Source organism: Oryza glaberrima, chromosome 6, assembly GCF_000147395.1.
Source record: "Oryza glaberrima chromosome 6, OglaRS2, whole genome shotgun sequence".
Taxonomy (NCBI): domain Eukaryota; kingdom Viridiplantae; phylum Streptophyta; class Magnoliopsida; order Poales; family Poaceae; genus Oryza; species Oryza glaberrima.
This window is the reverse complement of record NC_068331.1, coordinates 13,775,729-13,802,004: the sequence shown is the minus strand read 5'-3', so window position 1 is coordinate 13,802,004 and position 26,276 is coordinate 13,775,729. Positions and strand designations below refer to the sequence as shown.

Sequence of the window (26,276 nt, the reverse complement as noted above, 5' to 3'; positions counted from 1 at the left end):
CTGTTCTCTGAAATGGACAGCTACATGGAGATATCTGAAGCAAATATCTAAAGAGAGCTATCCCCAGTCGACCGGAACCAAATACTGAAAGGCACAAGAGGAAAGACAGAAATGGTGGGGTTCTTCAGCCTCTGTTCTTCCACTCATTATTATCATTTGCAGCTCCGAAATGGATCAGTTCAGTATGAACTGATTAGACCAATCAAGTACAGACCAAGGAGCATCATCAGGTGCTGTAGCACTACAAGGGGAAAAGCCAGGGAGGACTACTACCAAGTGCTGGGAGTGACCGTTAATTCAACGCCTCAGGAGATCAAGGAGGCTTACAGGAAGCTTCAGAAACGACACCATCCTGATATTGCTGGCTACAAGGTGTGTCGTCCATCCGCATCTACTTCGGTTTGGTGTTGCTAGCTACAGGGTTCGGTTTTTAGTTTCTTGGAAGCTCGGATAGAAATTTTATACCTTTTACCGATATATCAAGCTTATTTTGTTCTTTCTTGTGGAGTTTAAATGTGAAGTTGGCACTTGAATTTTCAGGGTCATGACTACACCCTACTGCTGAATGAGGCATACAAGGTGTTGATGAGAAATAGTCCCAGGAACGCTGGTGCTAGTGGCAGAGGCTTTGGCAGAGGTTTCACTGGAAACGGGTACAGTTGTTGGAATGGGCCTGTGAGAAGCCATGCACTCTTTGTCGACGAGAACAAATGCATAGGTACGTAGCATCAACATTTCTGATCACAAGACACGACCCTTTTTTTTTCCACAGATAGATGGTTCATGAAAAGAACAAAAACAACTAGATTATTGATGCACCGTGCACCGTATGTAGGATGTAGGGAGTGCGTCCACCATGCCGGAGAGACATTCGCGATGGACGATGTTCTTGGAAGCGCTCACGTCGAAGTCCAGTTTGGAGACCAGGAGCAGAAGATACAGGTACCATAGATTGTTCGAGTTTCTGACGAAGCATACACTGTCACTAGAACTGTTTGAGGCACTATTAATTGGAGATCTGTAGCTCAATGGACGTGCTTGTTTTACTTTGTGGCTTATCCAATTTTTAATTTTAATTTAATTTAGGTGTTTTTTCATGGATTTCTATATTCAGTCTTGGCTTGAGTATATGAGTATAAAAATATTACGCTAAATTGTTTTTCGTTTCTTTAGTGACTTCAGTAACGTGTCTTCTGCCTGTAAAGTTGCTGCCATAAAAGTGCCTTCTAAACATGCCAAATAAATTAATCTAATATATAATTTATTTTCCATGGCTGATCGATCCGCCGATTAATTCACCATTGAATTGATGTGCATGCAAGGGCAGGTAGCTGTGGAGTCGTGCCCAGTGAACTGCATCCACTGGGTGATGAGCGAGGAGCTAGCGGTGCTGGAGTTCCTGGCACGGCCACAGCAGAAGGAAGCGCACGGCGTGTTCGGCGGCGGGTGGGAGAGGCCCCGGGACGTGTTCGCCGCGGCCAACAACTTCACCAAGAGGCTCCAGAGAGAGGAGCAACAGGACATGGCACGGCAGCAACGCTACAATAATGGTCAAAAGAAATAACTGAAACCAAACGAACAGCTTCTAGCAGCTGTGAACCAGAAAAATAACGAAGAAGTCCAAATTACCCTCTTAACCATAAAACCAGACATCCTTCACCCTTAGACTTGCTTTAGAGCAGTTTCGGTCTAGTTGATGCACACGTGATAGTCCAGTTAGCATAAAAGAATTAAGAAAAGCGATTTGATCCACACATCAGTTTGACCTTCTTAAGTTTTTTTTAAAAAAATGTTCAAACCCACAAATCAAATCTGACATGTGAGTCTCACCGTTTTTATTCTTTTTATGCTAACCAGACTACCACGTGTGTGTCACATGATTTTTTTTTAGAGAAGGGTATTTTTTCCCGGCCTCTACATCCAACCGGATATATGCGGTCATTTAAATTAGGAACTTAGCCCCGCAAACAATCCAATCTGAAATTCGCTTCGATGGAGATTTGAACTTTAGAACCTTGGGGTACTACTCAGGTCACATGATAGTACCAAAATCGCTCCAAAACAAGTCAAGGAGATAATTTGTCCAATATAAAAATTTGAGGGTGAAGAATGTCTGATTTCGTGGTTTAGAGGGGCAATTCGTACCGTCGCTCTAATTTAAAGTTGTACTTTTTCCCAAAAATAATGAAAAGGGAAAGAAAATTGATTTATTAAAGGGTTATTAGAATGTCAGGAAGTCAAGCGAGACAATATTTTGAATGCCATTTTATCGAAGCTAACTTTCGGAGTGCCAAAATGTGGAAACCACATTTTAGAGTGTTAATAGAGCAATTTTCTCAGAATTTATATATGATTTTCACATTAATTAGTTCGATCCTATAAACCATTTTTAATTTTTTTTCTATATTCAAAAAGATGTAACGAAAAAAATATTCCCTCCATTTTATATTATAAGTCGCTTTGAATTTTAACCTAGCCAAACTTATTTAAGTTTAATTAAATTTATAGAAAAATTTAGCAACATCTACGTAGAAAATTAGTTTCATCAAATTGAGCATTAAATATATTTGAGTAAATTGCATTTAGGGCCACCTTTTATCACCAAAGTTCCAATTTGGACTACCCTTTAAACCATTTTTTCACTTTGGACTAGATTAGTTTGCCTCTGTTTCACTTTGAACCACCCAAAAACTTTTCTCGAGCACATAAATGACTTTAACCACATCGGCACCCATAAACCAATAATGTTTCCGACTTATATATAGACTATTCTTCGTAAGATTAGAGGGTAGATGTAGCTAGAAAAGTGACTTGGGGTGGTCCAAACTGCAACAAAGGTAATCTTACCTAGTCTAAAGTGAAAATATTAGCTAGAGGGTGGTTCAAAGTGAAACTTTGGTAATAAAAGGTGGACCAAAGTGCAATTAACTCTATAATATATTTTAATAGTATATTTATTTGGTGTTAGAAACATTTTTATGTTCTTTTTTTTTGTAAAATTGGTTGACTTAGAAAAAAAAATCAAAACACGATAGAATGGAGGGAGTAGAAAATTAAACACGTCTACTTGAGCAACCGTTAATATTGTTGCAGGTGATGCATGCGAGGAAGGTGAAACCGAACGGCAGGCCGAGGCGAGGCGTCGCGCAGGGCAGGAGCTCCGGTGGAAGCGTTTGCGCGATGTGTGGAATGGGCTGAGGGACTGGACGAAACCTGGTGTGGACGGCCCGTAGATTATCAGGCGCTCCTGGCTGCAGCTGAAGGACTAAAACAGGTTTGCACGCACTGTAAGTAGTGTAACCGTTTAAAAAAATATTATTCATCTCAAGTACAAACAGGGCATGATGTATAACGGGCACAACTCAACATCTAAAGTTATGTTTCTGATCATCCAGTTTATCCCTTCCTCCTGCAAATCATACACAATTTAGACGAGACGTCAAGACGATCGTGAGCCAGTGTGCCGATTTGTGCAATGTGTTGTGCACGTCGCACACTCGCGTTCGCATGGGCCTGTTAGGAACACCGAAACAACATCACGCTAATTAGGCCCAATTTGATACAGCTCCAGCCCCCAACTCCAACTTACCAAGAGTTGGAGCTGTGCCAAACGGTATAGATTCTCTATTTTTTTAGCGTAGTGGGAGAGTCGCTCCACAAATTTGTACTACAGGGGTGGAGCTGGGTTTTTACTGCTCCACATTTCACTTCACCCAAAAAAACCCACTACCCTTTAATTTTTCCATGTACTAGCAATGGTGTCCATGCGTTGCAACGGATAAAGGCAATTTTAATCATGCATGCTGGTGGGAAAAAATATAAAGGAATAATAATAATAATAATAATAATAATAATAATAATAATAATAATAATAATAATGAAATAAAATTGCAGTGACCTTTGGTCAAAAAGATAAAAATATATAATTAATTTTCCATTAATTCCATTAGCTAAAAATAATATAATACGAAGTAGGAAAAGTTATTCTTAAATTTTAGTAATTTTCAAAAAGCTTAAATAGAGCAAACAAATTATAAAAATGAAAACAAATTTAATCACCTAAATAAAATAATTAAACCTGTAATTGAAAATCAGTTGCCAGTTCGTTTAAACATCAGCATATATCTCTCACTCGTATGTCATGGTCCTTTTTTTTGACATAGAAAAAATACTCGTGCGTTGCGACGGGTAATTAAAATTACAACAAATATAAAAATATTATATGATTAAAGTTTAGTTTTACATGATATGAGCTCTTTAAGAAAATATATTCATAATGAAATAAAAAAGTTCAGCTAAAGGGACCTAAAGTGAACTTGGGACCTAAAGTGAACTTATTCCATACGGAGCGTACATGTGGTCCATGAGGCGGCCCAATAGTGTGGGCGGCCTGGGAATAGAATTGGCGAGGAACAACTTAAGCGACCTAAAGTGAATTTATTCCGTGTGGGCGGCCTGGCAATGGCGTTCGGCCTGACGCGGGAAAAGCTAGAGCCGTCCGATATGACAGACACTCCTGATTGATCCCGACCTATATAAAAGTTTAACAGCCCAAACCTTAACCCTAAAATCATTTTGCTCTCCCTCCTCTCTCTCTCTCAAAACAACGTGGCGGCGGCCCGGCATACCGACGGCAGTGGCGGTTCGGCATCGACGGCGACACCCTCCCCTTCTGGCGTCGGTGTTTTCTTAGTGTTCTTGAATCTAATCTTGTACTCTTGTAGTAGTGTTTTTCTTTAGGATTTAGGTCCAAATTTGATGCGGTCTCTCGTTATCGTTTTTCTTTCTTTTCTTTTTTTTTTTGCCATCTGAGAGGGATTGGAGCGGGATCGAACGCACTTGCGATGGAAATTTTTTTTTGACGGACGAAAACTATAACCCATAAGCCATACAAATTTTTTTAATTAGGTATATATAGATATTGAATCGGACTTTCCTTTTTTTCATGTTTTTTTTCGCCCTTTTTTCGTTACTACGGATGTCGGAAACGTCTTTATTTTTTTTACCGCGCCACGTATAATCGGATTCGATTTTTTTTCGCCTGATTTCTTTTTCACGCCTTTTTTTCATGGACGGACGACGGAAACGCCTTTTAATTTTTAAGTAGTAGAGATAGAGATACAGATAGAGATAGAGATAGAGAAAGAGAAACGGAAAACTTCTTTTGCAACTTTTTTTTTGGAATTGGACAGAAAAAATTTTTACGCTTGTTTTTTACCGCGTCGATGGAATCGGATTCGATTTGTTTTTTTTACCACGCCGTGTCATATATAATAGGATTCGATTTTCTTTAGAATCGGACAGATACTTTTTTTTATTTTTTTTCGCCCTTTTCTTTACCGCGTCGATGGAGTCAGATTCGTTTAGATTTTTTTCTCCTTTTTTCGCCCTTTTTTACCGCGTTGACGGAGTCGGATTCGTTTCTATTTTTTTCCTTTTTTCGCCTTTTTTTTTTGGATCGGACATATTTTTTTTTCTTTTTTTCGACCTTTTTTTCTTTTTTCGCCCTTTTTTGGGATCGGCCAGGTTTGGTTTTTTTTTTTTGGCCTTTTTTCGCACGTATTTTTTCGCCTGCGGATTTTTTTCGTTTGTTTCGCCTTTTTTTATCGGACAGAGTTGTTTTTTTTCCTTTTTTCGCCCGGTTTTTTTCACCCACTTTTTTTTTACGGACGATGGAAGCACGTCTTAATATTTTTTTTAAGTAGTAGAGATTTACACGATATGCTACTGAACTACCCCTTTCACACCCCTCTCCTCCCGTTCTCTCTCCTCCCCGTCCTCCTCCTTACAGCAGCCAATGTCGGCGGCGTGGGCGGCCGGCGGCATTGGCGTGGGGCGGCGATGGCACCGGCAGGCGCCCGGACGGTGGCGACGTGCGAGCAGCGGCGGCGTCGGCGTCAGTAGGCGCGCTGGCAGCTGCAGCAGCAGCAGCCGGGCGACGCGCATGCGACGGCGGCAGGCGGCGCATGGGCAGGGCTGGCCTGCGGCGGCGGCGAGGCGACGCCAACCTGGTGTTCGACGAAATGCCAACAAGGAACGTGGTGGCGTGGAGCTAACTAATCTAGCCAAACACTTTCATACCCACTTCAGCTCCTATAGGAGCTAGCTCTCACTAGAGTTGGAGTTGAGAGCTAGAAGTTAGAGTTTGGAGCTTTAATGATGGACGATGTGTGTCTCGCGAACAATGGATCGATTCGGACTGTATGGCAACGAACGAAAGATGAAGCAACGGAAAAAACTGGTTGATGCGACAGACGAAATTTCTTAAGTGACAATCGAAAAATTACGTATTTTTAAGTAGTTTAGATTAACAAAAACTAAGTAGTTATAATTGACTAAATTCGCAGGTATCAATTTCAATTCCATCTAAGTTATTGTGGCTCTGGAATTCAAAATTTGGTATGCGAATTTTATGGTGATAACTGAACGGTTATTGCAAATATATATTGTCAATGCGTTGGGACCAGTTTTCGTGTCCCCAATATAATGGATCCATTTGTAAATCTTAGGTAAACAATCTCAGCCATCGATTCAATAAATGGACGCGTGTGAAAATGTCGCCAGGCGAGTCCATGTGTTCAGATACATGCATTTTTGAATTGATCGAAAAATATATCACCAGGAAATCGCCACATTCGTCAAAACGCCTCTCTGATCGATCGACCTATCTCAAATCACAAAGGTGTAAGTCAGCACGATGCAGAGGGGATATATGGGGGTATGGCCGTATGGGCAGAAGCATAATACTAACAAGAAAGAGGCGAAAGCACGATAGATAGGAGTAGAAGAAAATCGCTGCCTTTATCGATTCGAGCGTGCATGCATATGCATGAGCGTGACCAGAGAGACCGAGCCTGATGCAGGCTGAGATGCATGGTGTCGTACGGCCCAAAAAAAGTTGTTGCTTTTATCGGGATTTGGATGCAGCACGCAGTAGCAGTACCATGGCCACTAGCTAACTCACCGTCACCGGTATGGGCCTTGCTACCCCTAGTGAGAGCAAGTTCAATAGTATAGCCCACTGCTAGCTCTAATTTTTCTATAGCCAATCTAATAGTCAATTCATACAATAGTTGCTTACTACACTATTAATATACGGTCCCACCTGTCATACACACATTGCGTCTTGAAGTCCGTGTTGCAGCTGGCTATAAATCTGTAGCCCGCTGCTCTTCTCTCTCATCGTTTATCTCATTAAAATATGTTTATAACTAGCTAATAGCCTGCTATTGTACCTGCTCTTTTAATTAGTGCAAGAGACCTATAAACATGTGTGTCATGTGTGACCACCACTCCATCGGGCTGGCATCGTCTGTCTTCGAGGGTGATACGACAAACTTTGCCGTTGCTTCATCCGGAGCATCCATACATAACCAACGGCTGGATTAATTCCATCTGGAATAAATGTTTATATTTGGACGTTACTAAACCACACATCAATTGAATGCAGAATCTAACAATTAATAAGAGTCATTGATTGACAAATATGTCCGTCAATTGCTCCTTTAATAGTCTTCGAGAAGAAAGCCCCTATATCAACAGCATCCAAATGGTCACACGATGAGGGAGTCAATCCATTGTAAAAACTTTGCAGGACTAGCCACTCGTCAATCCCATGATGAGAACAGGCAGTGACATATTCCTATAGTCTCTCCCAAGCTTCTGGGATTGTCTCATCTCTTGTTGCTGGAAGCTGGATATTCTTCCACGAATGGCATTGGTTTTGCCCATCGAAAAGAATTTTGAGAGGAACGTCGTTGAGCATTTGTTCCAGGTGTTGATCGTCACACGGTTCCTATAAAACCACTATTTCTCTCTCCCAAGAAGAGATAACGAAAAAAGGGGAGTCGGATGGCGTCTTGGTTGACTCTCTTAATAGTGTACGTGCTACAAATCTCCAGGAACTGTTGCAGATGAGTACTTGCGTCCTCATTTGGCTTGCCACAGAATGGGCTAGCCAGCGCCATGGTAATTAGGCTGGTCTTGAGTTGAAGTCCACATCTCCGATGCTGACCCTAGGCCTGACATGCACATTGTCAGCGGAGGGAGCAGCGAACTCACGGAGGGTCTTCTCATCCATAGTCGTAAAATGTTGATGGTGCGGTAATGACGGGTTTGGTTGCTGATAGGATCACTCGCGGAGGGACAACACGGGGTCTGACTCTTCTCAAAAGTGATTCAGGATTTTCTTTAAAATTTGTCAGCAAATCAAAACCAGTCATACACTACCCTGTTTTCACATAAAAGCGAAAATGACCAAGGTTAGCCTGCAAAGGTCAGAGATCCTATGGGTGGATATTAATTAATAACATGTAGTAAACTTTTAAACCAATTATCTTCCCCGGCAACGGAGCCAGAAATACTTGTTGATATTTCTTAACAACATTACTAGGAACATAATCCCCAGCAATGGTGTTAGAAATATTAGTCGGTATTTCTTATGGTTACATATATAAGCCCGCAAGTACATGGATATACCGCTGTAGCATTTCACCCGGAAGTATTCCAAGGTATCATATTTGTTTAATCACAAGGGAATATATGGTAGGAGAATACAATATTATTAATTCACATCACATTCATATAGCACCACTTAATGATATTCAATAATCTAAGTATCGCGCTTACATTACTAAATATTACTCTACATCTTTACAGATGACATAGAGCAATCATACGAATGAACACTAAGCCAATACCACTACATATCTCCAGTAAGCTAGCCATACAACTAATACTAAGCAAGTATAAACCAAAGTTGGTACTTGAATAATGGTACAAACAGAGTAAAGGACCAAAACTATATAAAGAAGAATATTTCATTATAGAATAAAGTCTTACAAGAGAGATATAAGCTATTAGAACCATACCCAAATTCTCCGGAAGACTTGAAGAACTCAAGAACTATTCTAATTCTAACTCCACTAGCACTAGAACAAAATATAGATCACTAAGGATAGCTTCTTTCACTTGATTCCTTCTTGGTGTGCTGTGAATGAAGAAAGAGAGGGGTATTTACGCGGGGGGGGGGGGGGGGGGGAGGGGGGGTTGCTTGGAAGGATAGAGATGCTCCATGGAATCCAAAGGGCATAATTCTTCCTCTCTTGCCAAGTGTCCTCCTGATGACAGTAGGAGCACAGGAAACGGTTACAACCATCATTGGAGGTCGGTAATTACCGACCTGGAGAATTTTTGGGCCAGCTAGGCTGGGCCTGGGTCGGCCGACCCCTGGCTGGTCCCTTTGGCCCAGAGCTTTCTCCAAGCTCCTGTATGGTGGGTCCAAGGTCTAGCGGTGTGTCGGTTGGGCCCAATTGCAGGTGTTTCATTGGGTTTGTGGGGCCCTTTTTTACATTTATTCGCCACTTGTCGACATTTGACTGATTGAACGGGTGTTTTCCACCATTTCTCCTCTATTTATATGGGGAACTACTGTAAGCAAATATAATGCCAAGTACAAGTAGAAATAGATTATTTCTATGTATGCATGCAAGCATTGCTAATTCTCTATTATTTTTGGAAGTATTGACGGTCGAAATTGGTCTATAACAACCATCAACACCTATGATGTGAATAATGGTTGTATCGATGATAGCCATAGTCACATCAATATATGATCTACAAAAGTAACACAAAGCCACAAGTAAACAAGCTAGATGCAATGATAAATGCAAAAGGGAAAGAAATCAATAAGGATGGAGATGTAGAGAATTTTTTCTCAAAGTTTGGCTTCTTAAGGTGATTGTACGTCTCAGTTGAGGAGCTCACAAAGAGCTAAGTTTATTTCAACACTGTTCCTGTTGAAGTTGCACAAGCATTCCTCTTTCACAAATGTTATCTCGCTTTTCTTACACAGTTGTGATCCAATCTTAACAAACCTCTCTTGACACACCACAAGCCAATTAGTGACTCAAGGCCAAATCCTGGCCATCTTAAAAACTCAAGCGAATATTTTTTGAACTGGCGAAAGTTCCAATAAAATACTTCCTCCGTCGAAATATCTTAAAAACTAAAGCAAGTATCCAGACAAACATTTCTTTTTTTTTTTGCCTGTGGTCACAAACACTTGGGATTGTGCTATATATCTAGCTATTGGGTCGAAATATCTAGCCAATTGGAACTTCTAGCTATTGTGTCGAAACTTCCAATAAAATAGGGTACCTGAGAGCTTAACATTCAAGAAAATTGTTTTATTTTTGAAACATTGGATATTGTGGGCAACTCATCGAAAGTTCTGGTCAAAACAAGAAAGCAGACTCTTGGGTATTCCATGAGACCCAACGGAACTTCCAGTAAAATTAAGATTTGCAACCCAAGATTTGCCAACAGAAATGAACACTTACAAATAATTTTACTTTCACTAAGGTTCAGTCTTAGTTAATTGAATGGCATCCCTCTCAACATACGGCAGTCCTATACTCAAGAAAATGAAAAAAAGAAAACAATTGCCACATGAATCTAATTGCATCATATATAGTGTTGTTCCTGTGTTAAATTTGTTAATCTCATGGTAGCGATAGCAACTATTGTTGGATCAATCAATGAGACCAATCAACAATTTGTTATGATTGTTTTTTTTTTGGAGCAAAATGAGTATCATTGCCGGTTTATGAGTTGAACCGATAGCGTTGTATGATTTTGGGTAGTGCCTGCTCAATTCTTTGGACGGGTTATTTGAAAAATGCTCAAAATACCCTTATATATTCAAAAGTCACTACTACAAAAGGGCAAATAGGTGTCGCCACTATAGGTGCCGGCACACCAAAAACTGGCACCTATAATGCCTTCTCCACCCATGCGCCCACCCACACGCGCCACATATTCAACAACCAGCACCTTTATGTCCAAATAGGTGCCGGTTTTTACATAAAACCGGCACCTAAAACCTGTGTCAGAGAAAGGTGCCGGTTCTAGACCCAAAACCAACACCTTTAATCTTCTCCCTCCCACACTAGCCGTTAGCGGGCCCCACATATAGGTGCCGGTTTTAAGACAAAGGTGCCGGTTCTCAACCCAAACCGACACCTTTGTTTCAAAAGTGCTTTTCATGCCCGATGGTGGGCCCTACACAAAGGTGCCGGTTATTGGTATGACAAGACAAAGGTGTTGGTTCTCGACCCAAAACCGGCACCTTTAACATTCTCCCTCCCACACTAGCCGTTGGTGGGCCCCACACATAGTTGTCGGTTTTTGTATGACAAGACAAAGGTGTCGGTTTTTGGTCTAGAACCGGCACCTTTGTTTCGATAGTGCTTTTCATGCCCCACACAAAGGTGCCGGTTTTTTTGTCTAGAACCGGCAAATCTAGCTCCTCCGCCTCGACAGAGGACCTCCAGTCCACCTCCTCGTGAAAACACACCTAATGAACCGCATCGTCCGGAGAAGTCCACGAGTCCACCCCCACACAGAAAAAAGACCCGAACACCAAGTGCATCACATATGTCTGTTCCATCAAGCAAAGAACGACTCAAACATTCCAATTCAGACTTAGTGTCAAAGCCGACAACGCCGCTGCCTAAGAAGACAATGAACGCCAGCATCACTTCGCTTTTTTGTCCTCCGCATCTCATCGAGCATTTCATCAAGTGCGCACCACCGAAGTCACCTAAGAAGCCTATATCGGACTTCTAGAGAATTCTTGGCAAAAAAAAGATATGCAAGCTTAGTCTAGGGAGTTGTACCTTGAAGAGAAAGCGTCCAAGGAAGCTGATTTCTGCAAGTCAGCTGGTTTGAAAAGCCTGGACAATCTAAATGAACTTGAAGAGGCCCCGATTGTATTGCGATTCCAACTTGGTCAACCGATGGTGCTTGACATGGAAATTGAATCCTTAGGAACTCAAGCGCATTGGCTGCATGAATGGTATTTGGAGGAGGCCAAAAAGGGTGTTGGGATGTTCGGTGCCTACTACACCAACGTGGATTTTCACCACCCCAATAATACATGCTTTGTAGATTTTAAGGAACTCTTCCAGTTGTACCAAAGAAGGGAACTCGATATCTGCCTCCTGCAATTGTGGTCATTGTGAGTCCTTTGATATCTTGTCGACCTTAATTCATAGCATTCTACGTACTCTCAGTAATTCTCAACTGTGTTCTCCTTTTGCAGGCATTGCTCTTATCAGGTTAGATCCATGAACCATAAGATAGCTTTCCTAGACCCAACTATTGTAAACTTTGACAAGCAATGCACCTCCGAAGCTGAAATTGACCGCTATCTCTTTGATGCCCTCGTCAAGCTTAATGGATGTGACCACATTTTGTTGCCTTACCTTTCTCAGTAAGTCACTATCATCGATTTCCAGTTATGTTTGCTCTCGACCCATATCAAGTTATTGGTACATTGTCACTATGTGTATCCATCATTGGATCCTCCTCGTAATCAACATCGACGACAGTTCGATTTGCATATATGATAGCCTGAGAGGGATAGACAAGTACCAAACTATTTTAAGTGCACTAAATAGGGCATATAAGAAGTACCGTAGGTCCGGAAGATCGTATGGGAGATGCAAGATTGATGCAACTGAATTTCGGATTTTCGAGCATAAATATATCCTTCGTCAACTAGAGGCCACCGACCTCTGTGGATTCTACGTCATGCGGTACATGCTATATTTTGTAGAGGATGGATACAATCACCGCAATGCCGAGGTATGACATGCTTCAGGTACCTAAGTCATAACATTAAGCAATTCTATTTAAGTACTAAGTAAATTTCTACGTGCTTCCATCCTTGTGTTGTAGAAATTGGGTCTCGATACAAGTGAAATTCTACCACACGTCTTCAAAGCTCTCACTGACGAGTTTTGCGGGTTCATCCGTCATCATGTTGTAGACCCAACTGGCGAATACAACATCAACAAGGTCACACAACGAGTGCAATCTTCTGTCCCTCCCCCTCGGGACCAAGCCGCGAAGAAATTAGCTCCTAGGAAAAGAAAAACCAGCTAGCTAGATTTATGTGAAAAAAAATGTATTTAATTAGTGTTTATGCATGAACTATGGAAGTGTACTTTATGTGTAATGCATTTGAATATTTGCTATTATTATGGATTCTATTTTATGTTTTCTATTACAGGCTCGATGACTTGAGGACAAGAAACTCTTAAAATCATATGCTCACCCCATGTTGGAGGTAAAAAACAATCACATTTATATTTTTGCACTTATGAATTCTTAGATATTGTAGACTTAGGAATTTTTCACTTACGATATATATGTAAATGTTTAGAGCATTTGAGATGTTGTAGAGCTCTAGCGATTTAGTCAAGTCTCCTGGGATGTGTAACACATCTGATTGCCGCCTTCATGTGGTTTGACAGGCACGTCTCAGGCTGAAGTTGACTGGCATGCTGAGTCCCAGCAATATCTCATTTGCTCTTTACTCGAGGATATGAATGTGAATTATATGCAAATGTCTAGAATTTACACTCAAATTTTTCTAGACTTATGAATTTTAGACTTGTGAATTTCTGAGATGTTGTAGAGCTCTAGCGATTTAGTCAAGTCTCCTGGGATATGTAACACATCTGGTCGCCGCCTTCGTGTGGTTTGACGGGCACGTCCCAGGTTGAAGTTGACTGGCACGCTGAGTCCTAGCAATATCTCATTTGCTCTTTACTTGAGAATATGAATGTGAATTATATGCAAATGTCTAGAATTTACACTTACAATTTTCTGGACTTATGAATTTTAGACTTGTGAATTTATGACCTAAGGATGTATGTGCAAATTAATGTTCACAATTTAGACACTGGAATTTTTGGACTTAAAAATTTTAGACTTACAATCTTTTGACTTAGGAATTTTAAACTAGGCATATTTTGAGTTAGGATATATATGCAAATGTTTAGGATTTAAAGATAGCAATTTTTGGATTTATGAATTTTGACTTAGGCTTGTAGGTTTTTATATGTTGTGAATTTGTGATGAATGGCTTGTAGGTTTTTATTTGTTCTGATGAATGCGAATGTGAATGAATGTGCTGTATGTATGTGGGGCTGTAGCCTGTAGGGATGAATTTGGGTTTATATGGAATTGGGGTTGAATGGATGAATTTACTGCAATTATTATTATTTTTTGACCCAACAAATAGGTGACGGTTTTTAGGCTTGAACCGGCACCTATTAGGACCATATAGGTGCTGGTTTTGAGTTCAAAACTGGCACCTATCTGACGGCCACGTGGCAATTTGGCTTAGAACCAACACCTATTAGGACCATATAGGTTCGGCACCTATTTGACAGCCACGTGGCAATTTGGCCTAGAACCGGCACCTATTAGGACTATATAGGTGCCGGTTGTGAACCTATTAGAACCATATAAGTGCCGGTTTTGACCTCAAAACCGACACCTATTACCTAATAGGTGCGGTTTTAGAACCGGCACTGATGACAAGTATCATCAGTGCCGCTTCCTTTGTGCCAGTTCGGAAAACCGACACATTTTACCCTTTCTGTAGTAGTGAGTGCCTGGTAACTATTGGCCCCATTGACATGTTTTAATTGTTTTTGTAACGTATTTTTTTAAAAGAAGAATCACTTATGCAAAATATAAACATGCATATGTTTTGTGCCGCATATGAAAGTGGACGAGCATATATATAAGAAACACAACACAAAAATATTATCTATTCCATATCAAAGAGAATTTTTTTGCACAAAACTAAACAATATAAATAAGATTCAAAAACCATGAGGCATGCATATATGCAAGCTCTAGATGTACACCCCCGTCCTAAAATATAAAAGATTTTTGTTCAATAGGAGTGAGACATACTAGTGCTACAAATCTGAAGCCTCAAACCCTTACTTATCCCTAACGAGCTATATGATTATTCTTGGTTGCAGCATGTGCTATCATGACAAAAGTCGTTGCTAATTGGTCCTGCTGAATTGCTGATCATGAATAATAATATGTGCATAATTGATTTGCCACCCTTCACATACCAATGAAGAGACGGCTGTACAATTGGTCGTTGAATTTCTTCGTCCTCCATTGTGGAACACTAGCTAGTGCATGTGTACATATGCAAATGGAGCTAAGACATAACATGGGTGATGTTTGAGATAGAAAAAGATAAAGTCAGTGCACGTAAAATAAAAAAGCTACTGGCGTATCTTTAATTGGGTTTACAAAACTAAAAAAAATATTTAATATTTTAAAGCAACTTCTATTTAAAAGGTTTTTTAATAAAAAATAGTATAGAAGGTATGCTTTGAATATGTCATAATACTATTAACCTAGACATGGATACAGTCAAATCAATCTCATAGTTCTAGATTGCTATATACTCCCTCCATCTTATATTAAAATATAAGAACATAGAAACGGATGAGATATTTACTAGGACTAATTAGGATAGCCTGCTTATCTAGATTCGTAGTACTAGAAAATGCTTCATCCAGTCTTAAATTCTTATATTTTGTGACGGAGGGAGTATTTTGAGACGGGGTGATTGATAGCATGCACACTCCTATATTTCTAGTACAAGTTGGATGAAATTGAATGCAATTAAGGCCCTGTTTAGTTCACACCAAACTTCCTCTGAACTCCCAACTTTCCATTACATCCAAAACTTTCCACTCACATAAACTCCCAACTTTTTTTCCAAACTACCAACTTTCCTCAAACTTCTCCCTAATTTCAGGAACTAAACACAACCTAATAATTTCACTGACATGCATTCTAATGCATGCAGTATATTTGCAAGTTTATCTCCAAAGCAGTGAGTCATCAATGCCCGAGAAGATGAGGAACTGTTTTTTCTCATTAAGATATATATTTTATTTTTGTTTTTTTAGCATGTTATTCAACCGTTAAATGGTGTACTTATACGAAAACTTTTTAAATAGAAGTTGTATTAAAATATCATATAAAACCAATTTTTAAGTATGTTTATAATAATTAAAACTTAAACGCAAATGATTTTATCGTTTTACAGTTCAAACAGGGTGACGTCCTCGATATCCAAAGCAGTGAGCCAGCTGCATGCGACGATGCGACGGCGCCGGTCATTTACGCCTTGAGGGAATCCGGCAGCGGCGGCCGGTGGCGATGGGTACGGTGGTCTCGCTGACTGTCCCAGCCAGCTGCACACCGTGTTGGGTACGATACGTACTCGCAGCTAGCATCAGAGAAGAGTTGTTACGCGATGTACGTAGTACTCCACAGCTTATAGCTGGTCGCAAACAACTATACACCACACCACAAGGAGTGATTCTGATCAGTACTACGCGAGGGGACGAGGAACAGTCTAACAGGAGTAGGGCAGCTAGGGTTAGAGCCTTCTTCCTATTCGTGGGTGTATGTCCCACGAAAACTCAACATAGTACTTGATGCCATGTTGAGTTTTTATAGGATGGAGGGAATACTCCTGACCCTAAATCCCAATTGAAATAACACTCCAAATCTATTATCTATTATATACTAAAAGTTCATTAAATATCCTACAAACGCTCTCAAACCGTCACATGGCATTCTACAAACACTCTCAACTCGCCACGTATCACTCTAGCAAATTAGGAAAAAAACTTATAGCCGTCGATTTTCACTAATATGCGATGGACTCATATTTTCTACCATCAGATTTATGTAAAGAAAAAGGAGAAAAGGCCCACAACCCAACCCCAGCCATCAAATATGTTATAGACATAAACATTATGTAACATATGCCCCAGTCCTCACCCTGATGCACGAGGACAACCTCCCTATTTTCAAGCATTCTTAATTAGTACTGTATATGGAAACATATTTTGTGATAATAATTTTTAAACAATTATACCATCTAAATCTTTGGTTAATTTTTTTATCCATGCACGTCATGAGATTATTTAAAACAAAATTTAGAATTCAATATACAAATTAAAGTAGAATAAATGCATTACTTAGGTCCTATACTGGTAGAGACTAGCTATTAGTCACTCGATAAATTTTTAGAAAAAAATCTACATATATTTTTAAACCATCTAATTATCAACATTTAGCTTATAGCTTATAGTAGCAAATACAATACCTGCAACATTTTCTAATATATCCAAAATTAGATCTCTCTTTTTAAAATAGACTAAAAAGCTCGGACCCGTTGGAATATGTCTTAAAGAAAAAAAATATCTACCCCTCCTCCTGCTATACGTATACCTCACATACTCTCTCTTCTGACTCCCGCTTCTCTCCTCTTCTGTTTATCTAATTAACAAACTAATATAAAAAATCATAGCTAAATGATTTATAATATCTAGAATTATATTTGATGTTTAATTTGTTTGAACTATTGATTTATTAACAATTAATTAAATAATTCAAGATCCATTATAGTTGTATTTTACTATATAAAAATTGAAATACTCCTTTGCATAACAACTAAATTAAATGACAATGAAACATTATAAAAAATGATAGTATTTTACATAGTAAAAGCCAATTAAATGCCCTTTAGAGCGCACTTAAGTCACCATGTATCATGTCTAAAAATTATAAAATATTTTAATTAAATCCATGGACCCATTATTTTTCAACCACTAGATCTAATTTACGAGAAAAATCTTATGCTGCCACGTGTCATGCCATAATTTTAAGCTACATTTCTGAATTCTAATATAATTGTTGCTCTTCTCTTTGTAATTAAACTAGGAATTTAAGATCCGTATACTTATATTTTGCTATATACAAAATATGCATTTGGCCAAAATTCAGTCATGTGCTTTGCACGACATTCAAATATAATTGAAATACCTTAAACAAATTGGCTACATATATTACGTCATTATACATCATTCTGCAAACACGCATAGCTAAATTAAATCAATAATATCCAAAAAAATTACAAAGTGAACTACGAAACAATTTTTTTTATTGAGGGAGAACACCCCTGGCCTTTTACATGTCATTTGAATTTTTGTAAAAGAATTATGAAATAATCCAACAACACATGTCGCATCATCATATGTTGTTTTTGCAAACATGCATAGCTAAATTAGATATACACTATCTAAGCACATAAAATAGAACTAACTAAAATATGAATAGTCCAAACCACTAATGCATAGAAAATCCAATGCCTTTAGTTAGAGAAAAAATCGGATTACTTCGTGAATTGATTTTTAAATGTGCTGAAATAATCTAAGCAAGCTAAATGAACTTTCGTGTATCTGCTTTAAACTATGTTACCATCTAATTAACTTGGATTGTGTTTAATGCACTTTTAGTATATCATAGCATGTGGTTGTGGACAGACGGCATATCCAGATTGTCACATCCACCCAAAATCTCTTATATTATGGGACAGAGGGGGTATGTGTGTGTGTGTGTATATATATATATATATATATATATGTATATGTTCAACAGACCTTTGCTAATACTACTATAGTAGTATAATTTGTAGCAAAACTCTGGTAGAACTAGCAACGTACAGCTATAGTCCCCACCCCTCCACCTGAACTCGTGTTGACAAAATGTTGTGCACCTTTAACCCGCGGAAAGCCGTGCTGTTGCTGCAAAGATTTCGAACACTGGCATGGCTAGCTACAGGAACAGCAATAGCAGTAGTAAATACTAACTCAGGCTCCTGGTCCTCCCATGGTAGCAGCAGCCAGCAGGGTCCCTTGCTTTAGCTGCACGCTTGGTTGGCAAATGCATGGCTTCATGGAACCATGAAATTAAATAAACCACCTAACTTTGGGAAACCCCGACTCTCTGCCTGCACATGCAAGTTTTAAAAAAGGGCCAAAACCCAGCAGTACAGTACCAGCTCAACACACTCATCTGAGTGAGATCCCCCTTGTCCTACACTCCTCCATTCCGATAGTACTAGTACAACTACAAACCTTGCTTGCAAGTTGCTGAATAGTAGTGGAGCAGTGGAGCAGCAGCAGTGGCATATAAACACACACACACAGCAGCAACAGCAGCCTCCTCCTAGCTAGATGCTGGTGAGGCAAAGTTCAGTGATCACTTGCTTCAAAGGGTGCAGCAGTGTAGGAGAGGTGAGGAGGCACAGGAAGAAGACAACCACATACTATTGCCACTCTCTCCTGTGACTGTGTGTGTGTGCGCGCGTGTGCGTGCTTGCTAGATCCAGACAAGCTGTGGAAGCAAAAGGAGGATGGCTTGTAGCTTCCACTTTGTTCCCTTGCTCCTCCTCCTCACCTTGCTCTTGCTCATCTCCTCTGCCAGTAGCACTGCTGCATCGCCCTCCATGCGCAGTAGCAGTGAAGACACCGCCAGTAATGCTACTGCTGCTGCAAGGCTTAGGCCAGGGAAGGAGCTGCTTAAGTACAAGAGGATCAGGGCTCTCCTCAAGAAACTCAACAAGCCTTCTCTCAAGACCATTCAGGTCATCATTGCTAACTTGTTTGTTATCTTTCTTCTTCTTTTTTTTTCACACTGAACATTTACATCTCTAGCTAACTTGTTTGCTGCTGAGATTTGCAGAGCCCAGATGGTGATCTCATAGACTGTGTTCCCTCTCATCTCCAACCTGCATTTGACCATCCAAAGCTCAAGGGACAAAAGCTTCTGGTAATTAACACACCCACGCGTTCTTTCTTCTACTATCTTTTTGAACCAACATTGTGATGATGAATTTTGTAACTTTTGTTCTTTCGCAGGACCCACCGGAGAGGCCCAAGAACTACAACCTCACCATTGCCGTCAGCAGCAGCAGCAGCAGCAGAGTAGGTGAGGTGGTGGTGCAGGCCTGGCATGCCGCCGGCGAGGAGTGCCCGGAAGGGACGGTGGCGATACGCCGGACGACGGAGAAGGACCTGCTCAGGGCCAGCTCCCTCCGGAGGTACGGCAGGAAGCCGGCACGCCGGAATATTCGCCGTGATTCCACCAGCAACGGCCATGAGGTTAGCCTTGCACATTACTGTCTCCTCGCTTCTTGACAAAGGAAAATTTTCAGGATGAGTAACAGTGTAACACTGTGAAAGTAAAAGCTCTTCATTTAAAGCAGCTAATTTTTTTTCACAAGTCACTAACTAATGACTTCGAGTTTTAATTCCTAAAATTATTTTTTTAAAAAAAAAGAAAAGAAAAGAAAGTGAACATCGATATGGTTACACTACTGCAAATCCTGAAGACAAATAAACCAAGTCGTCCCAGGATGAAAAAAAAAAGCCTGCAGGGATCAATATCATTGTGAACCCAAATCTTTCCAAGTTGTCTTGTAAAAAAAATGCAAGGAACACATAGAAGTTACTCCCTGCAGGGATTAATTACTAACTAAAGTGCCAAACTTGAAAACATACAAAAGAGAAGCCCATGCAGTCGGAATAAGATAGCAACCTGCATGAATCTGCAGAAGCTTCACTTGGGAAAAATCCATATGAGAAAATTTTACTTTGCTACTAGGATCAATGCTCGGTTTTGTTCATATCTGTAGGCCGAAAATTTCTTAGACCCAAGTGGCATGCTACAGTACAGATCTACTCTGCTTGACCGCACAACCTGACCAATGAAATATTCGTGTCAGTGCAGTGGTTAGACTCCTGTTTAGGTGTCTATCACTACAGGTTTAAGTGGCAGCATGTGCATCTCATCTTGGGTTTTGAGTAATAAAGAGTAGTTTCCATAATCGGTGGTTTAAGTAAGATCTCTACATGTCAGGCATCGATGCTTGCTGCTAGGTCAATGACAAAGTTCTCACATTTCTAGAGCAAATTCATATAGAGGCCTATAATTTAAACAGAGAAGCCAAGTAATTCCAAAGAACCATGCGTTTACATAACATTAAGTAATCACTTCCCTGTGCAGCTAAGCTACTGAAGGTTCGGTTAATTGGCCTGTTACAAGGCTAGCTATTTGACTTCCCTAGTTACTATTATTACAATCAAACAAACATTTTTGTTGTCAATAGTGAAATTGCTAAACACGATGCTCTTAGGAAATAGTGCTCAAGCAATGTCTTCTGTAATTCAGTAATTAGCATCCGTGTTGCGATGACTTCCTGAAAAATTTCGACTCATTGTCAGGACCAAGAAGGCTCCCTCTGTTTTCATTTCAGTAACCAATCTGTCGTGTGATTTTGTGGCCAAGATAGTTAAGTGGACACTTGAAGTGAAATGCTCATTTCATTTTGTTTATAGATTATGCGAGTATCTGTGTTTAACTCAAGAGCTTGACGTTTGTTGAATTGCATAAGAAAATTCGATCAACAGTAGAGTTTGTTGGTTGGAAAAGATTCTCGCTTTAACTAATTAGTCCGTAGTACGTCGAGTGAGTTCACCAAGAAGCTTAATTAATCTCTGGGGAAGAGATGCTCAAGAGAAAACATAGCAAGAAAACCCATGTGGTTCGGAGAAAGAAAAATACTAATATTTGTACATGTGCAGAAGCTTCATTAAGCTAATCCAGATGAGCAAATCAACTCCTCTTGAAGCATGGACTGTTTGACCCAACCATCAAATTAACATTTTTCTTGTTTTGTCTTATATGGACAGCATTTAATGGCCCTACTAACTTACTAAGTAGTCTCCCTAAGACAAAGATTGGAGCTGCCAATCTGGTCAAATCTAAACTGAACACCGGTTGAAATCAACTTTTTAACATGCTTCTGCTCTGGTTAATTACAGCATGCAGTTGGATATGTGAACAATGATAATTACTATGGGGCCAAAGCTAGTGTTAATGTGTGGTCACCAAGGATAGGTGACCCATCTGAGTTCAGCCTGTCACAGATCTGGGTTATCTCTGGCTCCTTCGGCAATGATCTGAACACCATTGAAGCTGGATGGCAGGTACATGAACGGAGGAATTAGATTCTGCCATCTTAAACAAAAAGTGATGAATAATTATATGTACTATTTTGAACGAGCACTTGTAATTTATTTTTCTTTTGCTCCTTCTGCAGGTCAGCCCTGAGCTGTATGGAGACAGTAACCCAAGGTTCTTCACATATTGGACAGTAAGTGTGGCTGCTACAAACTGTCACAAAAAATCTTGTGTTTTTCAAGGTAGAATTTGAAGTAATTTGTACATACAATTTTCAGACCGACGCATATCAAGAGACCGGTTGCTACAACCACAACTGCCGTGGATTTGTCCAAACGACCAACAAGATCGCGATCGGCGCGGCTATCACGCCAGAATCGGTGTACAACGGAAGGCAGTTTGACATTACCCTGATGCTATGGAAGGTAACTCTTTTATCCATTTCTTGATAACTGCATTAGCATATGCAAGAATTTTGGTATACTGAAGCAGCTAACTTCAACAAAAATGATTTCTGCACCAATCCTTTTCAGTTTCACTAGGGCACATATGTTCCATTCGTCCCATAATATAAATGATTTTAGATAGACATGACATATCCCAGTACAATGAATATGGATATTTGTGCTAGGATTTGTCATATTCACCTAAAATTCCTTATATTATAGGATGGAGGGGGTATATAGTTTGTCGTGAAGAGGTCGAAAATGTAATCACATTTGAAAAAAAATGTATTATTTTTTCAGGACCCCAAGCATGGGCACTGGTGGTTAGAGCTGGGCCCGGGTATGGTGGTGGGGTATTGGCCATCGTACCTGTTCACCCACCTGGCGCACCACGGCAACATGGTGCAGTTTGGCGGCGAGGTGGTGAACACGCGGCCGTCAGGGTCGCACACGGCGACGCAGATGGGGAGCGGTCACTTCCCCGGCGAGGGGTTCGACCGCGCCGCCTACTTCCGCAACCTGCAGGTGGTGGACTGGGACAACAGCCTCATCCCGGCGGCCAACCTCAAGCTCCTCGCCGACCACCCTGCCTGCTACGACATCCAGGGAGGCTCCAACTCCTACTGGGGCAGCTACTTCTACTACGGCGGCCCCGGCAGGAATGTCAAATGCCCTTGAAAGGATCTCGCTCTCTCCATCTCTTGTTGCTTGATGGCCGGTCACTCTTGTTTTTCTTTTTTTGTTCGTTTGTTTGTTTGTTTTCTTTCTTCTGTTCTTCTTTGTGATAGAGATTGGTTAGTGCATTAATGCTAGGATATTACTCTATTTGTTAGGTCTTAGCTTGAGCTGCTGAATGCATATGGGAGCAATTAAATTGAGAGGGATTTGTAAATTTGAGAAGCACCTTGATTTTGGGATCAATATATGCATTCAGTTCACAGAGTAGCGCTGGTTCTTCTATTATATATTTCTATGATTCCTTCACATCCTCAATTGTGGTTTAGATTTCAGGATTTTCGTAGAATCACTTTATTAATTACACTAATCGAGATTGCCAAGTAACTTGCTTAATAGACTCTGAGCTAGATACTACCTCCGTTCCAAAATAAGTGCAGCCATAGATATCCGTGTTCAACGTTTTGACCATCCATCTTATTTGAAAAATTTATGAAAAATATTAAAAAAAAATTAGTCACACATAAAATACTATTCATGTTTTATCATCTAATAACAATAAAAATACTAATCGTAATCTTTTTTCAAATAAGACGAACGGTCAAACGTTGGACATGAACAGTGCTAAAACTGTACTTATTTTAGGACGAATAGAGTAGATCATTGTACTGTTCCCTTAAACAAAGAAAACGAGATTAGACACGTATGTTTTTTTTCCTTCTCGAGATGAACTGTCAGTAGTACTCAGTATGCACTGTTCCCTTAAATATGGACTGCTCACTCAGTCACTCTACCTCAGACCAAATGCTCACTTGAGGCAGTAGCTCACATTTTAATCTGGCCGAAGTGCCGAACAATTTTACCGTCCACGTGGTTGTTGTGTAGCGATCTGCTTTAGTTTAGCTTAGCACTACCTACTAGTTGGAGTTGGCCAAGCAGCTACAAGCTGAGACACAGCTAGCACACGAATCATGCACGGAAGTTGGAGGATGGTGAGCCAGTATGACAATCAGTGACATGCATGATACTAAGAAAAGAAAGGACATCGATGCAGGGACAAGGCACAGTTAGCTAGCTAGATGAGAGTGATAGATTTGGCTGTGTACACTTATTTGGATACACAGAGACCGGGTTTTCAAGTCTATTATCTAAAAAAAATTACTTCCATCCCATAATATAGCACATATATTATATTAGGTTGATATATTATGGGACTCTTACTCCACTATTCCCATAATATATCAACTTAGTATAGCCACTATTCCCATAATATATCAACTTAGTATAGCCGTACAGGATAGACTATCATTTTCTCTTCAGATACAGTCTTGAAAGCTAGAAAGTGGCATTAGAATTTATAATCTTCTCTTAGGTGAAAAATAATCTTTAAACAAATGACATTTAAAAATAGGCCATCCGGAAGCATGGCATAAATTAAAAAACGGAGGAGTCCATTTTACACCCTCGAACTTTTATGCTTCTCTAAAATACACCCCCGAAATATAAACCGGTATAATACACCCCCCTCTCCCAATCAGTTTTTATCGTGGTTTTTGACACGTTAGATGCCACGTCTGCTCTCGCCACATCAGCGCACAGGATTATATGGGCCAAGTAAATATTGGCTCGATCTGTTTTGACCTAGCATAACCTTCTCACGAGCGTCAGTGACATCGGCGGCGGCTGCGGCGGCGACGCTGCTTGGGTTGCGCTGAGGCGACGCTATCAGGGTTGCGCGGAGGCTTGCTAGGGACGACTGCGCGGTGAAGAAGCATCTTCGATAGGCTGCCCGCGGTAGTCGACTGAAGCCTCTGCATGTTGTCGCCACGGGCACCCACGGAGATGGCTGAGCATGGAAGAAGCAGCTTGGCGTGAGGCGGAAGCAACAAGACTTGGTGGAATGTTCAACTAGTTAAACAATCAAATCGAGGGGCACGAGCAGCTCTGGAAACGGCAACAGATCCAGTCAAGCAGCCCCATCGTTGAATAAGCCAAACGGCATATTCAAATGAAAAATAATTTGTGAATAAAACTTTTATATATGTGTTCTTGACGATCTAAAAGCAAAGGCTGAAAAATAAACTACGATAAAAAAATCCCCCCAAAATCAACTCCAAATTTAATATTGAAAATTCAAATTTTGGCTGATAAGGATAAGCATAAGCGAAAAAATGAGACCGAAGGTAGAAGCAAGCCGCCTCCGATTCAATACATTCTCTAGCTGTTCTATGCGAGTGTCGTAGGAAAGCAGCAAGATGGATTTCTTGGAGTGTGGATAAACCATCTTGGAGGTATCTGACATGTGCGAGAGTTGTGGCTGATTAGACAAGAAAACTGAAGGAGAAAGATGATTCAGCTTGTAAACTTAGTGCTAGAGTTTTTGAATTAGAAGAGGGAAGGAAATTTTTGTTGTCAATTATTGCTGGATTAGTATTGTTGATAGTTGCATTGTGGCTTAGGGGATAGGCATGCTTATGGTTTCAGTCAACTTTCAGATACAGTGGTAGCTCCTTATGGGTGATCTGTATGTATGTTATGTATGCGATGGCAATGAACTTTAGTTGTGTACTCAATTGATCTGTTTGTCAACATGTATTTTGCTAGTCTGAGCAACACTCAAAAAGATTCAGGAGTTTGATATGTGTAAAATTTGTGTAAAACCTATCTAAAAATTCAAAGAAGTAAAATTAATTTGGCATTTAGGACATGGTAAGCCAATATTTGGCATCATAACTAACAATAGGCCATAAGTTTGGCATCATAACTTACAAAAGGCCATAAGTTCGGCATTACAAAGTACGGGCATAAGTTTGGCAATACATAATAGTGGCTAATTGGTAGCAATGACTTTACTTCTCATTGCCATCATATCTTAGGGCTGATAGTAGAACTTGTGGTAGCCTTCTTCTTTGTGGTGAACTGCATCTAGAAACTTCATTCCTAATTTCTACGGGATAGTCATATGAATCACCATTATCACTAATTTCTTTCATCTAATGCTCAAAGTCACTACCAACTTCATCCATGTTTGCCTCAGCAACTATCTCCTCAATATCAACCAACTCAACATAAATATATGCCACAATTCCTTGTGTAGTATATGCTCTATCATCAAACAATAAGACTTATCATCATGCAAAACCCTAAGTCCATCGGCCATTGATTTCCCGAGAAAGCACCAGTGAAACAACACCTTTTCTACAACCTCACAATGATCCTTTACTTGAGTATGGATCTCATTGAGGGAAACTTTCTTGCGGTCAATGTAAGACAATGCCTTGGATTCATTGACATAACATGTTGCCCCCACTTGCCTGCTCGTTCGCTACTTCAGAGATCCACAAGCAGGGGGAGAGATGTTGGACTTTTATATGGCTTACAACATTTATATATTATGGTATTTATTTAACTCAATGTGGAAAATAGTTATACTACATTTGACGA

General features: G+C 40.1%; 3 protein-coding genes across 3 annotated transcripts; all 3 read left to right on the top strand.

Moving 5' to 3' along the window:
- Nucleotides 1–67: 67 nt before the first annotated feature.
- On the top strand, nt 68–3,390 carry LOC127777323 (chaperone protein dnaJ C76, chloroplastic-like). Its single transcript, XM_052303899.1, has 5 exons — nt 68–372; nt 541–718; nt 836–942; nt 1,328–1,550; nt 3,094–3,390. The coding sequence occupies exons 1-5, from the start codon at nt 112–114 to the stop codon at nt 3,231–3,233; spliced, it is 909 nt and encodes a 302-aa protein (XP_052159859.1). The 5' UTR covers nt 68–111; the 3' UTR covers nt 3,234–3,390.
- An 8,408-nt stretch (nt 3,391–11,798) lies between these two features.
- On the top strand, nt 11,799–13,394 carry LOC127776924 (uncharacterized). Its single transcript, XM_052303482.1, has 5 exons — nt 11,799–12,019; nt 12,104–12,274; nt 12,327–12,648; nt 12,742–12,861; nt 13,320–13,394. The coding sequence occupies exons 1-5, from the start codon at nt 11,799–11,801 to the stop codon at nt 13,392–13,394; spliced, it is 909 nt and encodes a 302-aa protein (XP_052159442.1).
- A 5,435-nt stretch (nt 13,395–18,829) lies between these two features.
- Nucleotides 18,830–23,102, top strand: LOC127775693 (uncharacterized). The gene is made up of 7 exons (XM_052301979.1): nt 18,830–19,333; nt 19,432–19,518; nt 19,608–19,850; nt 21,573–21,737; nt 21,851–21,904; nt 21,990–22,136; nt 22,458–23,102. The coding sequence occupies exons 1-7, from the start codon at nt 19,103–19,105 to the stop codon at nt 22,833–22,835; spliced, it is 1,305 nt and encodes a 434-aa protein (XP_052157939.1). The 5' UTR covers nt 18,830–19,102; the 3' UTR covers nt 22,836–23,102.
- The last annotated feature ends 3,174 nt before the right edge of the window (nt 23,103–26,276 follow it).